At 42.3% G+C, this 24,605-nt stretch overlaps 2 protein-coding genes across 3 annotated transcripts in view; one reads left to right on the top strand and one right to left on the bottom strand.

Moving 5' to 3' along the window:
• The window catches only part of SMYD4 (SET and MYND domain containing 4), a 7,905-nt gene extending 6,511 nt beyond the window's left edge, over positions 1-1,394 (bottom strand). For both annotated transcript variants that reach the window (XM_017832587.1, XM_017832588.1), the window contains exons 1-2: positions 1,264-1,394; positions 278-425 (exon numbers count right to left, since the gene is read on the bottom strand). In XM_017832587.1, the coding sequence (XP_017688076.1) occupies positions 278-425; positions 1,264-1,394 (279 nt within the window). The remainder of the gene's footprint in view (positions 1-277; positions 426-1,263) is intronic.
• A 148-nt stretch (positions 1,395-1,542) lies between these two features.
• RPA1 (replication protein A1) lies at positions 1,543-24,196 on the top strand. The gene is made up of 17 exons (XM_017832633.1): positions 1,543-1,660; positions 2,018-2,065; positions 2,349-2,427; positions 2,974-3,082; positions 3,678-3,766; positions 8,353-8,439; positions 9,654-9,786; positions 10,730-10,832; positions 11,941-12,009; positions 12,149-12,341; positions 13,434-13,573; positions 15,154-15,302; positions 16,563-16,695; positions 17,897-18,073; positions 19,349-19,456; positions 22,717-22,803; positions 23,176-24,196. Exons 1-17 carry the CDS (start codon positions 1,628-1,630, stop codon positions 23,281-23,283), a joined length of 1,845 nt encoding a protein of 614 aa, XP_017688122.1. The 5' UTR covers positions 1,543-1,627; the 3' UTR covers positions 23,284-24,196.
• Positions 24,197-24,605: the final 409 nt, after the last annotated feature.

Below are 24,605 nucleotides of genomic sequence, written 5' to 3'. Positions count from 1 at the left end.
GGGAGCCCTTTGGCCATGAGGGGCTGTGGGCCCCCCTCCCCAAGGATCCCCTCACGGGAGCCCTTTGGCCATGAGGGGCTGTGGGCCCCCCTCCCCAAGGATCCCCTCACGGGAGCCCTTTGGCCATGAGGGGCTGTGGGCCCCCCTCCCCAAGGATCCCCTCACGGGAGCCCTTTGGCCATGAGGGGCTGTGGGCCCCCCTCCCCAAGGATCCCCTCACGGGAGCCCTTTGGCCATGAGGGAGGAGCTGCTCTGGGGGCTGCCCCACCACACCCACCTTTGAATAGAGCCTCAGGGCCATCTGATACCGGCGGCGGCCGAATTCCAGGTTTCCCTGCTCCCGGTAGAAGCTTGCAGCCTCTGGCTCCTTGCCCGTGCACACCCTCTGGCACAACCGCACCAGGGCCGCCTCTTCTTCCTCGGTCCTGCGGGACACGGGGGTCAGCACCACAGAATCACAGGATGGGTCAGGGACCACACTGGGAGGGACCACAGTGGCTCATCTGGTCCAACCAGGGTCATCCCAGAGCACCTGGCACAGGATTGCATCCAGGCGGTTCTGGAGTATCTCCAGTGAGGAGGACTCAACACCCTCTCTGGGCAACCTGTTCCAGCGCATGGTCACTGCACAGTAAAGAAGTTCTTCCTCATATTCACAGAATCACAGAATCAATTAGGCTGGAAAAGACCTCTAAGATCATCGAGTCCAACCTACAACCACCTTGTCAAACAGACCACGGCACCAAGTGCCACGTCCAGTCATTCCTTAAGCACCTCCAGGGATGATGACTCCACCACCTCCCAGGGCAGCTCATTCCAATGTCTAATCACCCTTCATCAGAAGAAATTCTTCCTAATGTCCAACCTAAACTTCCCCTGGCACAGCTTAAGACTATGCCTGCTTGTCCTACTTCTAGTTGCCTGAGAGAAGAGACCGATCCCTCCTTTCAGGTAGAAACGTGGAATTTTCCCTAGTTAGAACGTCCTGGACATCAGTTTCTGCCCGTTGTCCTCTGTCCTATTGCCCAGCATCCCCGAGCAGAGCCTGGTCCATCCTCTGACACCCCCCTCTAGATATATATACACATTAATGAGGTCCCCTCTCAGCCATCTCTTCTCGAGGTTGGACAGCCCCAGCTCCCTCAGCCTTTCCTCACACCAGAGATGCTGCAGCCCCGCCGTCACCCTCGTTGCCCTGCGCTGTTCCCGCTCCAGGAGCTCCATGTCCCTCTCGCACCGCGTCCCGCCCAGCCCGCGGCTCACCGGAGCAGGTCGCAGCCCAGGCGCACCGCGTCGTGAAGCGAAGCCGCCGCCAGCCGCTCCCGCAGCGGCGGGTCCAGCTCGGCCCAGCGCCGGGCGAGCAATCCCCGCCACTCCGGCCCCGGCAGCGCCATCTCCGGCCCCGCCACTCCGCCACCAACTGCCACTGCCATGGCGGCGCCCAGAGGCGCCAGTGAGACGAATATAGGAAATACTTCCGCCGTACAGGCCCGACAGCCAATAGAAGCTCTGAGCTGCTGGTGACGCGCGGGGTGACGCCAGGACGCGCCGGAAGAAGGGGGCGCGGCGGCGGGAGGATTTGGCGGCAGCGGCGGGAGGATTGGGCTCTGGCGGTGGACGCGGCACCATGAGCGTGCGGCTGAGCGAGGGGGCCATCGCGGTGAGGGGGCTCGGGCTGTGCTGCGGTGGGCTTGGTCCTGGCAGGGGGTGGGAGGTGATGCTGGGCCTGGGCACCGTGCCCGGCCCGGTCCTGCGGGGAGAACCAGGCCCGGTCCCGGGAGGCGGGTGGCGGGGGGGGCGGTCGAATCCAGCGGTGACAGCCATGCCCGCATCCCTCAGGCCCTTCCACCGCAGTTCTCGTGAGTACAACCCGTCATAGGTTGGACTCGATGGTCTGAGGTCTTTTCCAGCCGCATGGATTCTGAAGTTCTGTAGCTGCGGGTCTCGGGGCTTTTCCGAGGGGGGTGGTGGCACCTCTCTGAGGGTCTCTTACATTTCGTTTCCTTTCATTCTGCAGGCCATAATGCAGGGGGAGAACGTCTCCAAGCCCGTGCTGCAAGTCATAGTGAGTGCTGTCCCTCCCCTTCTGTGCCAGTCCCTCCGTGTCTGCATGTGCTTCCCGCGGGCTCCTGAGTGCAGCCAAACTCCCTCTGCAGAGGAGCCGAGCCAGGCTGTCGTCCCTTTAATTCTTCTAATTTTGTTTTATATTACTTGGGCTATGTTGATATTAGTGCTCAAAAAAAGGAGCTAAATAGATAAGTCCATTTGCTGACTGTGTCACTTTCTGGTTTTGAAAAGTTTCTGAGAAAATGACAAAAAAGTAATTTGTTTTCTTTCCCCCCCCCAAGAATACACGGGCTATTGCTACAGGAACTGGGCCCCCACGTTACAGGGTGCTGATGAGTGATGGAGTTAACACGCTGTCCTGTGAGTATGACAAGCTGCAGTGAGGTTTTTTAAGTGTGGAGATGCTGATGGTGATAAAGTTTCCAGTCTAGTGATTGGGTGCTAAGTGATGGAATGAATATTGAAGGAGAATGTGGCTTATACTGGGCCACAGATTCTTAAGTGTCCAACTGCATGTTATGATTTAGGTGAAATCTTTGTCTTCTGGAACTTTTTTGGTGAGCTTTAAGCAATTAACTTGCCAGAGGGTATAATGAAAATATAGAAACCTACACATGTAACAGTAGATTTAAAGTAATTTAGCTTAATCTTTTTCTCCCTTCTTTGATGTATAATCATTCCAGCTACCACTGCACTGTGAAGTGTGGGGAATAAATACAGTGTAATTTATGCTCACTTTTGGTGACTTGTTAGCAGTTGCACTGTTTCCTGTGTCTTAACAAACTGAGCACATTGTAGATCCAGGGGGAATACTTGACTGGCTGGAAAAGTTGTATCCAGCCATGGCAGCCTCTTCTAGGGCTGGCATGTGGAAGTTGTTTGAATGTTTTCCCTCTGTTCCTGCAGCCTTCATGTTGGCAACACAGCTGAACCCCCTGGTGGAAGAGGAGCGCTTGTCAGCCCGGTGTGTTTGCCAGGTTAACAGATTCATTGTCAACAGCCTGAAAGATGGAAGGTATCTGTGTTAAATCTTTAAGTACAGTTCATTAATATTCACTTAAAATTTTCTGCTGTGGAAAAGAAACAGTGAAGGTATCTCGTTACTTAGGTGTTGTGGAATCTAGTCTTTTATTATTTTTTCTCCTCTCCTATTTCCTCAAATTTTTTGAGGGGATAGGATACTGCAAAATGAGAAGGGATCCAGGTGAAGTTAATACAGAAAAACTGTGTATGTGTCTAGCAGGATATGAACCAAGCTTTGTAATTCTTTTTATTCAGCATTTTTTGTGGGAAGAACACAACAACTATTGAGGCAGGGAATGTATTTTCTCTTGTAAAACCTGCTATGGTTTTGATACTTTCAAAACACAATGTTGTTTCAAGCTGTTTTTATACCTGTCATCATCTGTCCTTGAGGCACTGTGATACTGCTTCAAGCCTACTTGTCCCTCGAAAGAGAGGGCTAAGCTGACAGTGGAGAGCTTTTCTCTTCCAGATCCTTCATGCAAGGAATCAGCCTCTAATGTTTGGTTCTCTTACCTGCTGCAAAGGAGTCTGACAGACTTGCAGAGGGGGTGAAAGCCTTAATTGCTGTTTGTTCTGTCTTGTAGGAGAGTGGTTATACTTATGGATTTAAATGTTCTGCATACTGCTGATGAGGTTGGTGGGCATATTGGGAATCCCCAGCCCTACAATGAAGGTGAGTGTCAGTAAGCAAATACCTTCCTAGCTGTCTTGTTTCCTTCACTTTAAAAAAGCAGTTTTAAGTTGACAGTTGGTCAGTTTTCTTATGCCTGGAACAGTGATGTCCAGACCTTGAAAATCCTTTCTATTTGTGTAACACAAAATGGGGTTCGTTCGTATTTTAATAAACTCTACACTGTGGCTGAAGCTTCAGTCTCCCCATGGTGTTGGGAGTATCTATACCTTACATCATTGACAAGCTTTTATTATATGTTAGTGGTCTCTACCTCGAGTTCCAGTAAGTAAGCGGAAGCTATTTTATGTCTCCTCATAATGAGTGATCAAATAGATGATAATTTCTTCTGTCTGGAAAGAAAGCAGCGGGAGGAAGATGGAATAATGATCTATAAAAGTATAAGATGGCGTGGAGGGGATGAATAAAGAGTGATGAATCTCTCTCTCTCTTTTCTACATTCATTTGATGCTCTTTAGTTCTCATATTGTCAGGCAGTGGTTTTAAAACAAAGGCTGCACCGCACCCCCGAACTGCACAGTTAAATCATGGAACTCGCTGAGGTGGGTGCCAGAAATTGGCACAGGTTCAAAAAGCAATTAGACTTGAGAGAGAAATCCATTAAAGGCTGTTAAACATAACAATACATCCTCTGCATGCATGTTAGGTGCAGGAAGCACTAAAACTTAAATTGCTCCAAGTACATAGATGAGAGACTGGTATGAAAACACGGCCAGCACAGACTTCCCTAAGCACCCATTCCTAGCCTGCCATCCCAAAAAGGATGATGCACTGGGTGGACCTTAATCTGACCTGCCATTAATCTATTTAGTTTTGTTCTTTTGCATAAGCAACTGTGTTCTTCATTTTTCACCTGCTGATCTTACACTTCTCATGCAAACATTAAAATACTCTTTTTCCTCCTGAGATACGTTCAAAGGTCTGTTCTCTTCTTCCAGTTTTGAACTTTAAAAAAGAGGGAGAATAACAAGCACATGAAGAAAATATTTGAACAGCTCTGTCAGTGATGTATATACAGATAATGGCTGAAATTTAATCGCAAATAACTCTTGAAGAATTTTTTTTTTTCCTAGTAGAAACGAATTAATATGTTTTTATTACTAAGGTACCGCATATCGGTGGCAAGAGTTTTCTGTAGGATATTTTGGTCAAACAGTGGTGGTAGGTACCCTGCTGATCTGGTTAAAAATCTACTTTACTAATCGAAGTAGGAATTAGGCATTGTTGCAAAGGCAAAGACATCTTTCTTCATTAACTTTTCTTTTTCCAAGGGAATTAGAGGGGCGTTTGTTAAATGAGCCTAAAGAATCCTTTGTTCCTTTGATAGTTACTTAGCTAATTGCTGTTTAAAAAATGTGTTGACATCTCAGATTTTATGGTTTAATCCCACAGTTGCTGTAGAGACCAAGATTTTCAGAATAGCTACTGAGCAGACTGTTTTGTGCCTTTCTCCCGTTTCCCTGCCTGTGTGATACAAGAGCTTGTGAACTATAGTGTTTTTCCGTTATATTGTTGCTTAGAAACGACTGAGAACGTGGTATCTGACAGAACTGAGCTGAAAATATACCTTTAAGACTATAAATTCTGGTAAAATTACCATTACTCTGATCAAAGTTGTGTTCTTCATTTGGGCTCACAAAAGTACTCGGCAGTGAAGATTTCAAATCTAAAAGCTTTTGGAGATGACACAGGTCTGTGGTCATAGTAAGTGTGGGTTTGCACTAGATAGTTAAGAGATGCCAAAATTGATTTGATGCGTATTTCATTTTAGTACTGATGTTATTCTGCAGGTGTCATAACCTTTTATTTGGTACTAAATAAGGATTCTATTACAGAAGATGGCGATAGTTTATATATAAAGTCTACTTAACCCAGCCTTGCTGCTCTGCAGGCTGCCAGATTTGTCATGAAGGCCTTGATACAATGGCAGAGGTGTGTTTCAAGTTGGAGATCCTTTAAGTTCCTGTATACATTAAGAAATTGTGTTTCTGAGGAACACTCAGCTAACTCAGAACGAGCATCTTAAATGTACTTTGTGGTTTCCATTAAAAAAAAAAAAAGTTCAGGTATTTAAAAAACGTATCTTTAGTCCTTCTTTTGGTTTTGCTTGAAATACAGATCTCAAATTGCCAGACCTAGGATTAAGGAATATTCTTTCCCAGACTGTAATAGCACACTGGGACCCAGGGGGGGTGAGAAGCTGGCTTTTGGCCACTTTATGCAGGAGCAGTAGGTGGTTAATCTGCCTAACAAGGAAGCTGGAGACACAATCTTCTTATTACAAATCATAAAAACTTTTCAGGCAGCATTTCATAATAGTATTGAAAATTAAGACTGAGCAGTTTAGTTCTTGTTGAAAACTAGATGGTTGTGTTATTACTGTCATTAATCTCATTCAAGTTACTCCAATGCTGGACTTTCTTTTCCCTATGACAATTACTTGCTACTTATGTTTAACTTCTGTCATTAATCTTTCAGTGTTGAAATGTTTATATACTTCTACATTCACTTAAACTCTTTATTCTTGTCCTACCCACCACTGTGATTAGGTATGAGTTCTTTCAAAGTCCATTTTCATCCCTTCTCTCCCCTCCCTGCTGTGCTGCTGCTCAGTGCTGGGGCAGGTCATGGCACCGTGGCAGAACCTCCTGGTAACAAGTTATTGGAAGCAGAGGACTCCTGTTACGTGGTTATTACATTTGATTGGGCTGTGGGGCAGCTTCAGCTAAAAAGGTCTTGGGTTTGCCTAACCCACTGTGTACAGCAGAAATGTGATCAGCTATTTCAAGTGGTTTTTTCACCTCCTGCTAATAAAAACTAACAGCGAAAACCAGGCAGTCTCGTCGGTTTTGTGAGCACTTTAAGTGATCTGTAGGCCACCAGCCACCAAAAATCACAGTTTAGGAGTCCCTAGGCTCTACAAGCGAGAAAATTGGAGAGATATTTCTGCTACTTCTGTATTTGAACACATGCACAGATGTGTGAATTTATTCTTACTCTGTTGAGAAACACTCTGCTGTGGGTAGGCAGCCATTAAAATGCGAATTTGTGTTTCATAACACGCAAGTGTTCTAATGTATGTGGTGGCCTTTGGTTTGGTTTCTGGTGGGTTTTGTTTTTTTTTTAAATTACAAATTCCTACAGAAAAAAACATATTTGGAACAAAAGTAGCAAGGAAGCCTCTCGCTGTTTCATATGCACATTCCTGTTCTTCCTGAATATTCTTTCCCTGACCAAACATAATTTTCTCTTAATGTGTTTTGTTGGGTTTTTTTCTGCCTTCTCTTGCACAAAACGAATTTGGCTGTTGAGTGCTGACCCCCTGAGCACCTGAGGCCACTGAGTGAGGGTGAGACCTGGCTCCTCCATCTAGTGGAACCTGCAGTAAATACACATTTTGCTGTTTGACGTCATGCTGTTGCCAGGGAGACTTCTGTCACCAGTTCACCGATGTGACTCTACTGCGGCAAGTTAGAGGAGCAGATTGGGTTTTGTGCAAGGACCTTGTTTTGAGTTAAAAATAACCAGAGGGTTACCTCTGTAGGCTGTGCCACATCAGGCAACGCCACATCAGGGTCTCCTTGTGTTGCTTCTGCTCCTTTGCCGTGGTTTTGTGCCATCCTTCTGTCGTGGGATTCTCCGCTTTTGTTCTTCGTCGTGTTTATAGGCTTGGTCTGACCTTCTTTTCCACTTTGCCTGACCATCTTCCTCCTCACATCCCAAATCAGGGAAGCTTTGCCTGCTCAGGCCTAAATCTTCTTGCAAACCGATGGCTTAAGAATTAGTTGTGTCCAAAGGGACAAATATGTTGGATATTTTCTCATCTAGAAGCAAATTATTCTGTAAAGGAATTCAATTTTTTGAATGGTACATTAGTTTTTTAATGTAATTTTCTCTAGATATGGCCGTCTGCTCTTTCTCTTGTAATTTATCATCAATTTAAGGCAAGTAAAAGCCCTGGAATCTAAAAAAAAAATGGATGATGCAGACTTACTGTGGCATCACTTTGATCCCTAAGCAATGTACTGCTGTGTACCAAGAGGGGCCCTGGTGAATGCTGAAGTGATAACTCCATCACCCCCATGTTAAATATCTCCATATTTCGGAAATAAAATAGAGCAGGTGTTTTCTTTGTCTTGTGTTAACTTCAGGCTTGACTTTACCCCGTGGATTTTTGGCCTTCCTTGAGTTTTAAGGCAGAATTCTCTACAGTTTTTATCTTAGCTGCTAGGTAGTAGCAGAAACTACCTGTCAGAGCAATAGCAGCCGCTAAACACTGAAAAGTTGTCAAGATTACTTCAAGGATGTCCTTTTAAATCACCATCAGCCCTGAATTCTTTCCAAGTAGGAAGCAGTTGCTTGAGGAAAAAGATCTGACTGAAATTCCTCCATGGTAATGTTCAACAGATAGCTTGCTACTGCTGTGTCTTATAAAACCTGAATTTTAGCATATTCTCTGTGTTTTAAATTTTATTTTTTTTCATGCAAGTCTTATTTCCTAAAAGGCTGAAGGGTATTTTTAATTACTGTGCTCCCTACTCTATGGTCTTTTTTCATTTGATTACCAGGGCAAGGGCAGCAACGTCCTGCAGCTCCAGCAGCAAACCCAGCACCCAGCAAACCCCAGCAACAAAATGGCAATTTGTCAGCAGCAGGTAAGAGTAATCCTGGGCAGGAATTCTGGTTTCCATTTGTGCAGTGAGAAACTACAGCTTGAATTTAAATGGAATCCTTCCGATGATGGTGTTGCACAAGAAACGCTCCATTAAGAGTAACCCGTGCTTGACAAGGTAAATTATCTCAGGGGGTTACTGTACACCTGGATTCAAAAGGGAAAAAATTTGTCTCCCTTCCCTCTTCATCCCTAAGGGAAAAGAAAAAAAGGAAACAACTTGATTCAGTTTACACTGCTTCATCCTGTGGTCACCTAAATTGGGCTGCAGTTTGTAGCTGGCCAACAGGTGTGTTATGGATGCTGAGATATTGAGGCCAAACAGTTTAGGTGGTGCAGGACTGAAATTACTTGATAGTACATCTAGAAGCATGGCTTTTTTTGATCAAGATTTCAGTGAGATGCTGAAAGAGGCAGTCAATTTAAATGTCAGTCTGTAGACAGTTTTCTCTTTTTTTTTGAGCTAAAAAGTTGTCAATCCTAACTCTTGGTGCTGCTTTAACTTGTCTGTACTCTTTACCCCTCTGTTTAAGAAGTATTTTTAAATAGTAAAATTTTGACATTTGCTTAGAAACTTGCAGCAGAAAACAAGCTTCCCCTTCCTCACTTAGAGCTGATTATAAGAGTTTTGTGCTTGTACATTGACAAGATTGAGTTTGGAACTAGCAGTATCACTTTATGTCAGAAAACTCTGTGATTATGGGGTACCGTTGCTTAGTTATTCCTCCAAGTGGTGTAGGTCTAAAATTCAATGTGCCATCCCCATCCCTGGAAGTTTTCAAAGCCAGGTTGAAAATGGGAAGGTGTCCCTGCCCATGGTGGGGGTTGGAACGAGATGATTTTTAAGGTCCCTTCCAAGCCAAACCATTCTGTGATTCTGTTTATTGCTAAATACTTGAGAATTTATTGCTAAATAGTTGCTTCCCACTTAAACTGTGTTTAAGTGGTTGACTCTGGACACATCTCCACTTCCAGTGCAAGTGCTCTAAAGGCCTGAGAGTGTCTCCTCTGCAGCATTTTGCAGCCTAGAAAATACTTGTGACCAGGAGCAGAGTGTTCAGTGGAACTTCACTGTCTCTGTGGCTCCCCATGGCATGGCAGGAGAAATTCTGCCTGACCTTGCACCGTGAGTTGGTTTTAGCCCAGCTTTTGTGTGCAAGACTGAAATTCCTTTGGCTTTTTTGTGGTTTTTGGAAGGTCCTGCTGCTCCCAAGTACCACGCTCCCTCCAACCAGTTTGGAAAAGCAAGTGCTCCCAGTGCAGTGAAGACACCAGGAGGGTCCCAGGCCAAAGTGGTGCCGATTGCCAGCTTGAATCCATACCAATCCAAGTGAGTTCTGGTTTGCCAGGCATTACTCATGTCACAGGCATGAGGGAACAATAGCTTCTTTTTGCTTTTCTGTGTGTGAATCTCTGTCAAATTATTCATTGAGTTCTTTTGACTTTATTGGTTGAAGTTAAAACAAACAAACCCAACAATAGCCACAAAACCACCCAGAGAAATTAAAAAAAAAACCTTCATAGAAACAGCTGATGGGTTTTGTTTTAGGTTGGTTTTTTGTTTCTTGTTTGGGCTTTTGTTTTGTTGAGGGGAGGGTGGTTTTTTTTGATTTTTTTTTTTTTATCTTTTTAAATTGCATCAACACTCCCAACAATCTGAGATTTGCCTTGGCATTGTCTTGGTGCAGCAGCCCTGCTGAGCTTGATAGGTTTTTAATATTTTAGTTGAAAATCGATTGACTTCTCTGTTTTTTTTCCATAAAGCAGCCTTCTTTTGGGTAAATTAATGACAAAACAGCTCAGTAAGCTATTCACTTTGGCTACTGTGCTGTTGAAAAGCATGAGGATGTAATTATTTAGTGAATGACATTTTTAAGTTATGCAAACTGATTTGATTACCCAAGTTAAATGCGAATCCTATAATTGAGCTCTTGAGTTCTAGTGTGGCTTTTCAGAACAGGCAAACTGCTGTGTGAGAAATGTACCCTAGAAGAGTAAAAGATTTGAGGCCTGCTTCTATGCAGAAGGATTGTTCACTATTATTATCATACTTTATGGCTGCTTTGTTGCCTTCTCTACAACATTCTGCCTTTAATGGTCTAGGCCATTAAAATAGAAAGCAGCAGATTAAAGCAGGTAGAGTTACTGAGGTGCAGTGGGAAGAATTCTGACTTTTAGATGGTGACATTCTGGTTCCAAGGGTTTGTCAATGCAATCTCAAAAAAAAAAAAAAAAAAAGAGGCACAGAATAGTGATTTCTTGCACGATTTCAGGTGGACCATTTGTGCTCGTGTTACCCAGAAAGGCCAGATCCGCACGTGGAGCAACTCCCGTGGTGAAGGAAAGCTCTTTTCCATAGAGCTGGTCGATGAAAGCGTAAGTGTCACGTGTTAAGACAAAGATAACGTATGCCAGATGCTGATGAACCCTTCATAAAGACAGAATAGGGGAAATAAAGTGCATTATAGGAAATGATTTTTTCTTTTATTACGACTGAAACTTGTATCCCTGCATTCATTAAGTTGCACATCAACGTGCCAGTTTTTATCCAGAATGGAGTCTTAAATGTGCAGCATTACTGATTATTTTTCATCAAAGTCTATAGCGTGTGACTGGATTTTTGCAGCCTCAAAATATAGTTGTTTATGCAAACTGACAGTCTAATACTGAGTGTCGTGGTAGTTTCCTGTAGATTGGGAGTGACGTTTCATCCTTGCTGAGCTACACCTTACAAAACAGGGAGTGAGAGGAGCATTGCCTCCAAGTTACAAGCTTTCAATTTTCATGAGGAAATCAAGAGTACAAATTATTGCAACACTAAGAAATTTCCTCTGTGGTTTGTTTGGGGAATGGTATCTGGTTAATCTAACTAAACTTGCAGTTTGTCAAACCTCTTATCAAATTACAGCCTTCTGTTGTGAAAACAAACAAGATTCTGCTAGATTATATTGAGTATAAAATGTGAGGTTAATAAAGTAACGTGTTGTCACCAGGCATTTGTTTTCTCTGCATACTGTCTGTATTCAATTTTTTTTAAAAAAAACCCCAGTATTTATATCCAGTGAGTGTTTAATTGTTATTAATTCTTGCGTAAAGACAGTATGTCTGAGTGGGAGCCATCACAATACACTGCCTGCTAACTCGTGGAGCAGTGGGGTCTATTTGAATTTATTTTATCAATGCCAGCTTTACTGGCATTTTCAGAGGTGTATATGTGGTTCTTATGCCTTTTATTCTGAAGCAGTAGATATACTAATGAGACTTGAATATGAGATTTGACTGTCAGGTGTAGAATATGTCATTTTAGCTATAACTACAAATGTGAAGAGAATGTTGTTTGTTTCTCACATGCCTGGAGCGAGCCTGGCAGACCCCACTCTGTCTTGCAGAGCTGATGCCACTTAACATTGCAGAGATTTATTTTTTTTTTTATCTTTTTTCATGCCAAATTTCAGTCCTGACCAGCTCTCCTGTTTTCCTGCAGGGCGAGATTAGAGCTACTGCATTCAACGATCAAGCAGACAAGTTCTTTCCACTCATTGAATTGAACAAGGTATGGTATCTTTGTGCTTTCTTAGACTGACAGGAGCTAGAAAAGAGGAACTTCAGCATAGCAAGGATTTTTAAAGGTGAACACAGTCTATTTCTCTGACTACTGATAATATCCTCTGTTTCATTGCTTTCTCCTGTAGGTATATTATTTTACCAAAGGCAATTTGAAGACTGCTAACAAGCAATATACAGCTGTTAAGAATGACTATGAGATCACATTCACTAATGAGACTTCAGTTGTGCCCTGTGATGATGCCCAGCATCTTCCATCTGTTCAGTTTGATTTTGTATCCATCTCTGACTTGGAGAACACGCCCAAAGACTCAATTGTTGGTCAGTCTAAGTAGCAAAATGGCAAACTCTAAAGCTTTGAAGTTTTATATTTGTGTCCTGAATACTGGGCAGGTAGTGAGCACATGGTGTTTTGAGTGTTGTCATCTCTTAGTTGAAGTTGTCCAGTGATGGTTGCCATTAAAAATGTCTCAGGCAGTTTTCCTCTTTAGATGTCTTCGCCCTGTTCTCTAACAATATATAATGATTTTTTCTTCAAACTTCTGCTTCAAACTAAAGACAGCAAATGATACTTGTTTATTGTACTATGATCATTGTTTTCCACAGAAAAGGGCTGAAAGAAAAATGTCCTTGCTCAGCACGTGTGCATTTCATACCTTCTGTGGTCTTGCTTTCTTTCACTATCTAATTATCTCTGTAGTGATTTTGGCATAATTCATTGCATCCAAGTCCAAGTTGCATGACTGTTTTGGCTTGCTTTGTGAAGTATTGGAGGCTTGTTTTTCTGTAATTTGTTGGGCAGAGTACTCCGGAAAAATCAGAGGCTTGGGTGGGGGTGAGGGTTCTCAGGTTTCAGAGGCACAAGATGCCTGTGATTCAGAGACATTCAGCTGGGAATTTTAAAGGTAGATTTGTAATACTAAAAATGGTGTGTTTTTAGGGAGTGCAGAGGGGTTTGTATTAGCTCTTACTACCCAAACATGCAGACTTGTTTACACTGCTTAAGGTTGTGGGGCTACGTGAAGGCATGAGCCAGTTGCTTCATTGTGTTACAGTCACTTTGAAAGCCCTTGCTTGTGATTTAACAGCAAGTGTGTGTTACATGATCAGGACTGAAGTCCTTTGACAGAATGTGATGGGAAAAGATAGTACAATGCCTTGATCTCTCTAATGTGGTGAGGCTTTGCATTCATGAATATCTTAATGAATGCGTCAACAAAATTAAAGCACTGAAGAGTTCTGTAGTGGAGCATTCCTACCATAATACTTAATTTCCATATCAGATTTCATTTGAATAGGGAGCTAGGATACAAGGTAAAAATCTGACAGTAGGTTTGAATTCTTCTCTTGTGATCTTGTATTCCCCAATTGTGACCCTTGAGTAACTCCGAGTAAATTGTAACTGTTTTTCAGATGTAATTGGAATTTGTAAGAGCTATGAAGATGTCACTAAAATTACAGTGAAAGCTAACAATAGGGAGGTTTCAAAGAGGAACGTGCATCTGATGGATACATCAGGGAAACTGGTGACAGCTACGCTGTGGGGAAATGAGGTATGTGCTCTCTTACCTGTTCTTAAGCAAAGGTTCCTTTGTGTAGGGTGAGGAAGTGCTGTTGTCATCTGAGATGGGCACAGCACTCACACAGTCCTGGGTTTTTAAGGATCAGGGGCCGAGAGAAGGTGAAAGACTGTCTGGTTGCATTCAGGTGTGATGTTCTTAACCTTTCTCTGACAAACTGCTGACATGATCTGACTAATGTGTTCTGAACAACTGCAGACATTATGTCTCAAGCCAAACTACTGAAGGTAACGGGCTCCTGGTTTAGGAAAGGTATGAGTTGCAGTTTGATTATGGAAAAGCCCAGTGGCTATGGTTGTCTCATTTGAGATGAGTTTTATTTGTGGGGTGGGATACATGCTACCCTGCATAAATTGCTGCGTAACGAGGGGGTCGAGAGGCTGTATCTCAGATTAGGAGTTTAAAGCATCAGAGCCTTGGAAGAGAAAGTTTGAATAGTTGCAGTAAACTGCTTCCTTATCTTTTTAACAGGCTAGTTTGTTTTCCTCCACTGTTATAGGTACTTAGGGATTTATGTTCCAGTCTATAAAATGGGAGTGATCCTGCCAGCTTGACAGTGATGCTTTATGGCTAAATGATCAAGTGCACTGATATTGTAGGTACCTAAACACCATTAACCATCTGCTGATATAAATGAAGTAAACTTGAAGTTCAGTATCACAAAGTCTTGAGGTTGAACCAGGTTGTTATAGGAGAGACTACTGGTATTCAGTTCCTGGCATAACTTCCAACAGAGATCATGGTCTGCATTTTACAAAATTAGATCTGTTTGCTTGCTTGTAGAATAGAGATCTCAACGAGCATTGAGGGGGAGTGATGTGTGGCTTAGCTGGCACAGTTAGGGTTAGAATCACTATGTCCTTTATAACAGTCATTGCCATGACTGCTGGGATATGTTTTCTGTTCTTTTTGCATCTCCTGGATACAGTGAATGCTACTGCAACTCCAGCTTGTTTGTAATCTTTAAGCACATGATCTTCCCTTTGCTTGCTGAATGGTGTGGGGGTCCAGAAAACCTGTACCTTTCAAAACCTCACTCATGCCATGAGATTCTTTGGTAGTGTGATGGCAGCTGAACAGCATTAAAGCAGCTTTATGAGGAAAAATAGAAAACGGAAAATCGAAAAAAAATGTTTGGTCAGCATAGCTGCTCTTCTCTTTAAGTGGTAGTAGAATGGACATGATTGGCTCAGTCAAGCTGAGCAAGTTGTTTGATCTCCTGAGGAGTCTAATATGACCAAATAATTTCTCCCGTTTCCATTCCCATAACCTTTCTCCCTTTCTGAAATTCTGGTGTAAAACTGCTAATGGAGGGGTCAATCCTTTTTAACAAACCAATGGTGTGACTTAAGGATTCTCTGCTTCCCCAGGAAACAGGGTGTTAGGATTGCACCTTTAATTGCTAGCTGCCTTTGCTTAAACTCCTAATGACATCATTCAAAATCTTACCTTTTAGATACTATGAGATAGTTTTGATCTGTGAATTACGACCACAAGTTCAGCACCTTTACTGTAACGTGCTGCTAATGCTCTCTGTTTTTTCACACATGCAGGCTGAACAGTTTGATGGCTCCAGACAACCTGTGATTGCCATCAAAGGAGCCAGAGTCTCTGATTTTGGTGGTAGAAGCCTGTCTGTCCTGTCCTCAAGTACAGTTGTCATCAACCCTGATAGCCCAGAGGCTTTTAAACTCCGAGGATGGTATGAGTGTGTTTATGTTGATTTATTTCAACCTACTGGAGAGTATTTGTTTTATTCTCTTTCTCTGGACTTGAGCAGTATAGCACTGAGGAAAGGTGGCAGAAGATGTGGCTTCCAAGGCTGTAGAAACTTCTCTTGCTTGGAAGCCTTTAGAGCCTTCTTAAGTTGTTCAATTCAAAAAACTTTTAATTCCATGACAGACCTTGAAAAATCGAACTTGGAGTAGTGCATGCTGACCCAAAGCCTTGGAAGGCAGCATGAAATCAGGCCTGACCAGCTCCACTTTCTGAGGCATGATCTGAGAGAAAAGTATTTTTTTTCCACAGGCTTTTCCATTGTGTGGAATCTGATACGCACTCCGTTAGTATGGAGGGACTATTTGACATCTTCCAGTGTCTGGTCCTTACCAGATATTTTTCAGATAGCAAAATAACATTTTATTGTCAGGAAAACAAAGTGATTTCTTGGTTTGTTGCATCTCCTGTAGGTAGTTGTTTAATTGTCTGCTGTAACTACAAACATGGTGATATGTGGTGTGTGTGAATAAGATTAAGTGCCAACAGCATCAGATTCATGAATCCTGGGTTTTTTAGGTTCTGGTTACATCACCCAAACATGGATAAAATAAATGGCATCCTCCATTTGTCATTGAGCTGTGGTTCTCCTATGCTTCAGAGGCTTGTTGAAGATAAAATTGATTGTGGGTCTTTGCTATTACTGTCACACTTTAATTAAGTTCCATTTTTGAGCCTTGTTGGTGTGTTTCTGAAATCACAAAGCCCATCACAATGGGATGGCAGTACAACCTTTTGGTGAAGAGCTGTGCTTTCTTATTTTAACAGAGGAAGCATAATCTTTTCAATGCTATTTGCTTTTTCTTTCGAAGCTGCTGCGAAGATAATGGTACCATGTAATTTAATTTTAATTATGGAAATATCTTGATGCCCTTAAATCTTGTTATCTGCCTGCCTCTAAGAAGTGTGCAGTGCGTGGTTTGACCACTAGCTGGCAAACAAATTGCAGTTATATAGAACAAAGCTGTCCTCCTTTTGTGGGTTTATAAAATACAGTGCTAATTAAGTCAGACTATTAACTTATTCTGAAATGCTATTTTTGTTTGCAATATACACATATTACTGTAATTGTTTCCTTTGCAATCATTGATAAAAAATCCCTCATGTATCGAGTACATGAAAATAAACGTAGGCTTTTGATAAGTCTGCATGGTCCAAAAATAGAAGTTCATCTCTGTGGTTCCAGGTTTGACTCTGAGGGGCAGCTGCTGGAATGTGCCTCGATCTCTGATGTGAGGGGTGGGCCAGCAGCTGGAGCAAATACCAACTGGAAAACTTTGTTCGAAGCCAAATCTGAGAACTTGGGACAAGGAGATAAGGTAAAGCACGGCCACTTAGTACAAGCCTTGTGTATTGGGGATAAAATAAAAAGCTAGACTTGATGCAGGTAGCCTGCTTATTGAAGTGGTCCAGGTGTTGAGCAATATGTGCTTACTTTCTTGGAATTTACGCTATTAAATAATTTTACCGTTTTTCGAATAAATTCAAGCTTGTTGCTGATGCAACGTGATACTGTGTTGGCAGGAGAATTCTAAGCCTTGTATAAATGGAGGGGGGATGTTTTCACTCCAAAGATGTTCATATAAACAGAGTGTTCTAGGAGAAACAGGTGCATTAGGAGGAAGTGGTTTTCAAGGGTGCACACTTGGTCAATAGAAAAGCTGGTAATAAACCCCAGGTCTCAGGCTTTCCAGTCCAGAAGCCTCTCCAGGCTTATACTTCTTCTTGGCTTATTTTTAACTTTTTTTTTTGTTTTTTTTTTTTCAAACTTAAGTGCTAATTCATTTGGGATACACAAGAGCTTCTACCCATGGAAGAAAACTTTTGAAAATAATAGAATGGTTTGCGTCGGAAGGGACCTTAAATATCATCTAGTTCCAGCTTCCCCCACCACGGGCAAGAATGCCACCCCCTAGATCAGATTGCTGAGGGTCCCACCTAACCTGGCCTTGAACACTTCCACTTTACTTGTCATTCAGCTATTTTCTGTGAAAAATTTTTGCACATGCTTCTTGAGCAACCTCTGTTTTTCTGCTGAAAGACTTGACCGTGGTCTTAAACCATTATGATGATTATTTTAGTGTGGTGAGTGGGTATTTTGTTCTGTAGGCTATAGTTTAATCAAATGCTTATCTGTAACACTACACAATAGGCTTTCTGTTTTTTGTATTGGTTCCCAAAAGAAGCGTAGGAAAGTGCAGAATCTTAATCCTGAGAAAAAGTGGAGATTTGAACAGACACAATGGAGAATCAAATATGCTTCATCTAAAGAAAAACCTAGCAATTGGAGTTTCCTGCAATGGAAACACAAAATAATCTTGCTGTAGGGGCTTTATTAACATAATGGAAGCCTGAAAATTGTTTCAACAGAGGGGCTGATTTACAGTTTCCCAGTAATCCATAGCTGTTAAGCTTTTTAATCCTAAATATCCAAGTATGGGCGCCTTGCTTTTGTAGTTAATTCAGAATTGGAAAACACTGAGTATTTTGAGGCTAATGTTGCACACTCACCCCTCCTAGGCAGATTATTTTAGCTGTGTGGGCACAATCGTACATCTGCGCAAGGAGAACTGCATGTACCAGGCATGTCCCTCGCAGGATTGCAACAAGAAGGTGATAGACCAGCAGAATGGACTCTACCGTTGCGAGAAGTGTGACCGTGAATTCCCCAACTTCAAGTACCGCATGATGCTCCTGGTGAGTCCGTGGAATTGGAGCAGAGGGGCCGTGTCTCGCCGTGTTCCCCGAGCAACCCCAGCGGAAATCTTTTTGGGAACGGGGCGTCTGGTGCTGTCTGCTGTGGGTTAGAGGGTATTTAGATGGTTTGTAAGCTGTGTACCTGAGTGAGGGGATGTTTCATTGAGCTGATTAGCAGTTTGTTTTCCTAGTGCTCCAATTAAAAGCTTTTCTCCTTGCCAAAAAGTTGATGCTAGCTCAGTTGATTCTGGTTTCCAAGTGTACTATGCAGTGCAGAGTACAGATGGCCTCCGCCTCTTCAGTAGTGAAGATAAACTGAAGTAAAATGGCATTTCTGGAGAGCAGTAATTGCACTTTTACAGCTGCTACCTATATTTAGTACAGTTTTTTTGGTAGGTATTGTTCTGTCTCATGCTTTAATGGAATCTACTTCAGAAAGTTGTTTGAGGATTGTTATTGTGATGCCCACTTACACCATAAGAATTGAACCCTTTTCTGCTTCATATTATAAATTAGAGTTGTATCTGCTTCTTAGAAATGCTGTGCCAGGTGGGCATGCAGAGAAAAGGGAACTGTCCCTGCAGTCTCACTAAACACAAACTGCTTCTAAATAATTTCTATTAGATAACTTCTAGGAACTACTTTACATAGCCGAGCCATTGTCAAAGAATATAAAGGGGATACTGAGGGTGCATTCAAGGCCTTCAGAACAGTGTGTCTCCTATTTCCCCATTCCTAATTGTCAAAGCAGCCAGGACATGCGTGTGAGGCTGGCACTTGATCTTTAGTGCTCTGTCTTGTCCTTGAATGTTTTGCTGGTTTCCTCATAACATAACATAATATGACATGAGTTTGTGCTCAAGTACTCAGGTATGTGCAAAGTAAATGCAGTTTGCAGACTTACTGTTGTCCCCCTTGGTAGTTGTTGTTTTGGGCTACCTGTTCTTGCTCACAGCTCATCAGTGACAGCAGGACACAGCTAAATATCCATTGGTGAGCACCGCTGTGATCTTATTGACCTTTTCCTGTGACACAATCTACTGTCAATATTAACTTGTGTTAGGTTATGTGGCATTCTGTGGAGCTTAAAAAAAAGTAGTAAGTCACTGCCTCTCACCCTCAGTGACTGAAAGTACAACAGGTAGGGTTCTAGTAGTTACTGGAAATTTAAAACACTCTATAACTGTGAAATAATTTTTTTTTGTGCTGTCTTCTGTCTTCCTTGAGAAATAGGCAACTGGACAAAATAACCTTTTGGTTTTTGTTGTGTTTTAGGTGACCATTGCAGACTGTCTCGAGTATCAGTGGGTGACTTGTTTCCAAGAGTCGGCAGAATTCATTCTTGGGCAAAGTGCAGCTTTCCTGGGAGAACTGAAGGAAAAGGTCAGTCAATTATCTTATTACATTTTTCCTGTATGTATAGATGTTGAACTATGTTTCACATATCTTGTGTTAGGCTGCCCTCAAATTTGTTGCTTTTTTTTCATCCTTCTGGTAAGGAAATATTCTTGTAATGTTGACTTAGAAGGCAACCCTGAGAAAGATGTAAGGTTGGTGTGGAACACCAGTGCTGATCCATCAGAGCGTGGTCTGATACCTGTGTGTGCATGAATAGCAAACATGGCAAAGGCAGTGGGTTATGTTCATGCAGTTGCTGTGGAAATTAAGAGCGTTAATTAAAACAAAAAGTGCCATATGAAAGAAAGGGGTATTCTGTTTCATTTGTCAAGAATTTGATTTGCCTATTCTCTGGGTGACAGGCCAGCTCAGCCTGAGGTTGTTCTCCAGATGTTGCACTTCAGTATCTTTTACAAGTTCACAAATCATTGCTTCTGTGTCTGAAGTTCTTGGCAGGGACTTGTTTACTCTCCTCAGGATTATTTTCCACGGGCCATCTGCCTGGAGAACAGAGATTTGCCTGGTTTCCCCCATAGCTTGCTCCCACAGTCAGTCTGTCTACCTCTGAGCTCTTTTGGCTGCTGAAAGCTGGAGCTCAGCCTGTCCTCATCACCTGGACCTTGAGAGGCAGCTGATCACTTGATAGTGCCACAGCCTTTAGAGGATTGGCAACTTTAACACGTGTTGACTCCAGCAGAAAAGACAGGCTGTTTTATCATTGTACCTGGATTGGAAGAATCTGCAAAAAAACCCTGGTTCAGCAATGAATGCTGACAACATTGTCCCTAATGTGTTCCAAAAATTTGTTTACAAAACCGAAAAGTTCCAGAACGCTTTGTATGTATCTTTGTAAGTAGGCAGGAAGCTTTTTGAACTAATGTGTGTGAGCCCACTTCTGCTAAGGCTCTTCTTTCCCCACCAAGCATCATCAGAAACTTTGTGGGTCATACGAAAACCATGACTTGTAAAATGGGTGGTTGGCAGAGATGCTGATCTTTCTTTGACAGATGAGAGCAGTTTTTTAAGGTCGTAAGTCATTAAACACTAACAGACAGTGTTATCTTCCCTTTGTGATTCTGTGCTTCTCTGCTGCATTTTTCTTTCTTCCAACCAAAATAATCTTTTTCTGATTTTTTTTTTCTTGTCTACTGTATAAAAAGTGCATGGCTTTGTTGTGTTTTTAAATGACGATGTGGAATGCATGATAAGTTCTTGAATTGCATATGAGCATTGCTGTGCTCCCAGGCTAAGGCTGGTTGATTCCACGACTCCACAGATATCCCAGTTGTTGGTTAACCCATTGCTTGGCTGTGGGAGGGGAATTAATCAGGAGGGATTGTTGAGGATGTTAGCCTGAGACACTGTTGTAGACCTCCTCTGCCTCTGCAAAGTGGTGCTAGTTTTCCTGTAATTTACATGCAGGAATGGTTTTTGGAAATTTCCTGCACTCTGGCTATCAAAGGTGAGGGGTACAAAGCTTATGGTTCTGGAATGCTGAGTTTCTGTGCTATTAGGAAGGCTAGAGACCTCTGTTCTGTAGGAAGATATCTTCCTGGGGAATTCTAATTAGATGTGCTTGCACTTTTGCGTTTCCATTTTCAGACATTCTTAACTTGTCAATATTTTCTTTCTTCAGCCATGCTTAATCTCTGCTAGAGTTTAAACAAAATTTCTTAGTCACTTTTCGTGCTGAAGAGAACTGGGTGGGGAAGGAGAGACAGCAGATCCTATGTACCAGTACAAACATGTAATGTCTTTTGAAGAGCTGCCTAATGGAAATGGCTGAGGATAGAAAATGGAACATAATATGGAGTGAGCCCTTGAGCGGGAATGCTTTGTGTTCCAGGAGAAATTGGTTTTGATTTGACACTTTTATGAGCCTTTAAAAATGGTACTCAATGCATTTGCAGTAAGCTTTTCTTAGTGGTTTTTCTCTGATAGAGCTGATGCAGTGTCTTGTGAAATTGGTGGGAGTCTTTTCACTGCTCACAGTATGGTTTGAGTTCATGTACAGCCAGTGACCACACTAAGCACAGATACATGCGCAAGGTTTTTCATCTGCTTCTCCACTGTGCTTGTTAGTTACCAAAGGAGGTAATGTGGGGTAGCAGTGACTGCTTTGCTGAGGGCATTTTCAGCTCACTAATGGTTCACATAGTTTGTGACTGAGCTGGAAAGCGAAGCCAAATGCTTTATTAAGTGAGTTCTCTTATCTTCTAATCCATAGGATGGTCAGAAAAAGGGGTTTTAATATTCAGGAAGGATATGCCTGAATTCTGCAATCTACAGCTACTCCTGTTCACCTTCATTTGTTGTGCTTTTCTTAAACCTTAGGAGGCTTACTGTGTAGTGTAAAATAGTGCTGCACGCAGTGAAAAACAGCAGATGTAACACTTGGAATGTGAGTGGAACTGGGGTGGGTTCAATTCCAGATCAGATGCTCTGTCTGCTGCTGGAGTGACTGATCAAGTCAAGTGCATCTGGTAGATAAATGCATTAATAATTACTTGTCGGCATCATCGTGGGGCTGCAGGGTTTTTTTTTGGAATGTCAGCAAAGGTTTTTACAACTCATTTTTACAAAAATAAACTTTTTTTTTTTCACAGTCTCCACAACTTGCCTGCTCCTTTTCTACTGTTTTGACAAAGTGTCTGTTATAAATGATGATGATGATGATGTTTAGTGTTCATATGGTAATTAGAAGCAGCTTATGTTATAAATATGACAGAGTCTTCTAATGGTTATAAAAGCATGTTCAAAACATGCATCCACGTTTTTTATAGAGCGTCCTCTTAAGCAGGTCTGTGTCAGGGTGTGAAGGATACACACAGCCTTGATGGATAAGCAGAAAACCAGAATGCCTAATAAGGCAATTAATGGGGAAATAGTTAGCTCTATTGGTGTTTGTGATCACAGCAGAAAATCAGAATTAGCCAGTTTAGCACCACGAGAGAATCTTGTGTAAATTTATAATATTTTTGTTTCTGTACACTTGGTTGCAGATTGGGTGCAATTGTGTGTTATTTTGTTTAGGCAGCTAGAAACCTTTCATTGTTTTTCTTAAAAGGTTTTAAGTTATGGTTTTGGCATCTAAAATGTGATGGAAGCCTCAGCTCTGCCTGTGTGGTCCAGGTAGTTCCACTGTTTTGCCAACCCCCACAGAAGCTGAGCTGCTCTCAAAGTTCACGGTACTCACAGGAGCCTGGAGTGCCTGCAGCTGATACCTGTCTTTGTCCTTCCCCCAGAACGAGCAGGCGTTTGAAGAAGTGTTCCAAAATGCAAACTTCAACACGTATGAGTTCAGGATCCGAGTGAAACTGGAGACTTACAATGTAAGTATTGCCCAAAAGGCAAATAGTGTAGCATGTGGCTTTTGTAGTTCGACTTGTCTCCATAGGAGGTGACTTCCTCCTCTTATGTTTGTGGGGAGAGGTTTCCCTTGCTCACAGTGATAGAAGTTTCCAAGGATCACACAAATACTGTCAGTGTTGAGCAGTGAAGGAGGGATCCACGCTGCTCCCTCTCAGGTTTATCAAGAGTGGCTGGTTTCAAATGAAAACAACATACCAGCTCTGGGAGTCGTGTTGGCACTCCCAGCTAACCCAGATACCAAGAGCAGTAAGTTACTGGGGCAGAAGGAGTTTAGAACCAAATGCCTGGAGTGCTTAGTGTTCTTCTTTTACATGCTAAATTTCTTTTCTCAGGACGAATCTCGTATTAAGGCCACAGCAATGGATGTCAAACCCGTGAACTACAGAGAGTACAGCAAGAGGTTGATTGCCAACATCAGGAGAAATGCTCAGCTGGGGTGAGGAGGCCAGTGCTGGCTGATTGAACCTAAAACTTCCAGGAAAAACTCAATAGATAACGTTTCGTCGACTTTTCCCCCGCCCTGTGTGTGACAATTTTGCATTAGTTACCTGGTCCATGGTAGTCCAGTTTAGTGGGCTAAGTGATTTGATGCATTTCTCTGGAGATACGCCCCTGGTAGGTCTGAGTGCACTCTGATGGCCACTGTTTTGTAGACTGTTGTGGTCTGTTAAACTCCTGACAGCACTAGAGGGGAATCTCTAGACAGTTGCCAGGGTCTTGAGACAAACCATTCAGAATGTCTGAAGTAACTTTGCTTTCTTACTGTATGTAAAGTTGAATTATATAACCATTTTGTCTTCTTTGCAAGGGAGTAGTGACAACCTTGACACTTTGACTTGTTCAGCAGAGGGTAGGAGGAAGAGTGTCATCCAGCTTTCAGATATGGACAAAGGAGAACAGGTCTATTAGTACAAGTTAGTTCCTTTCCATAGAATTCAAAGGCTTTCACTTTCCACAGGTGCCATGCAGTTGTTAATGCTTGGAATGGCAATATGGTAGAATTATTAATCAAAGACATATCTCTTATATCTGAAGAATATCCTTCCTTCAGGGTTTAATAGACTGAGTCAGATGGGTCTGATATTAATCAAAATTGTCTCTTCTGAGGAAGGCAGATAAGCATTGACTCTCCATCCCCCAGGGAAATCCAGGCAACTACAAAGCATTGCTTTAGTTTTCTCTTCAATTAATACTATGGATTTTTGACTGATTTTTCAGCTCACATTTCCTGCCTATACGTATTTTGTGTATTTGTATATTCAGTTTCTTTGGTTTTATTTGTAATGATGTTAATCAGAAACAGGTCTTTAAATGGGGGGAGCTTTGTTTCAATAAACACTGTTTAATTCCTGTGTAGTGAATTTTGCTTTCTTTGAACACCAAAGACTTCTCATTACTGGAAAGCAATTAATTAGCTTTCATAATAAGCATTCACTTGGGGGAGATGTTACCTTATTACAAACTCTAAGGTTAGACAGAAGAATGAAGACTTCTTTGCCTGATGTTAACAGCATGGAAATGCAGTGATATTTCCACCATTTCTGTGCCTGAGAATGCTGATGAGCTGGCACTTCTGGGATTTTTATTGACGTTTACACAGCAGTCTAAAACTAACCAGGCTTTGAGATTTGTTCAGACATAGAGCTAGTACAGAAAACAGTAATTATGCTACTGGGCTTTTCAGTCAGCAGAGCATGCTAGCTCTGTGTGCTCCTAATCACATTAATTATGTGTTCCCTGGCTGCAGCTCACAGCTTGGCAT

This window comes from Lepidothrix coronata, unplaced genomic scaffold, assembly GCF_001604755.1.
Source record: "Lepidothrix coronata isolate B3197 unplaced genomic scaffold, Lepidothrix_coronata-1.0 Scaffold203, whole genome shotgun sequence".
Taxonomy (NCBI): domain Eukaryota; kingdom Metazoa; phylum Chordata; class Aves; order Passeriformes; family Pipridae; genus Lepidothrix; species Lepidothrix coronata.
Note: the sequence above shows the minus strand (reverse complement) of the source record. Positions and strands in the feature narration are given on the sequence as shown.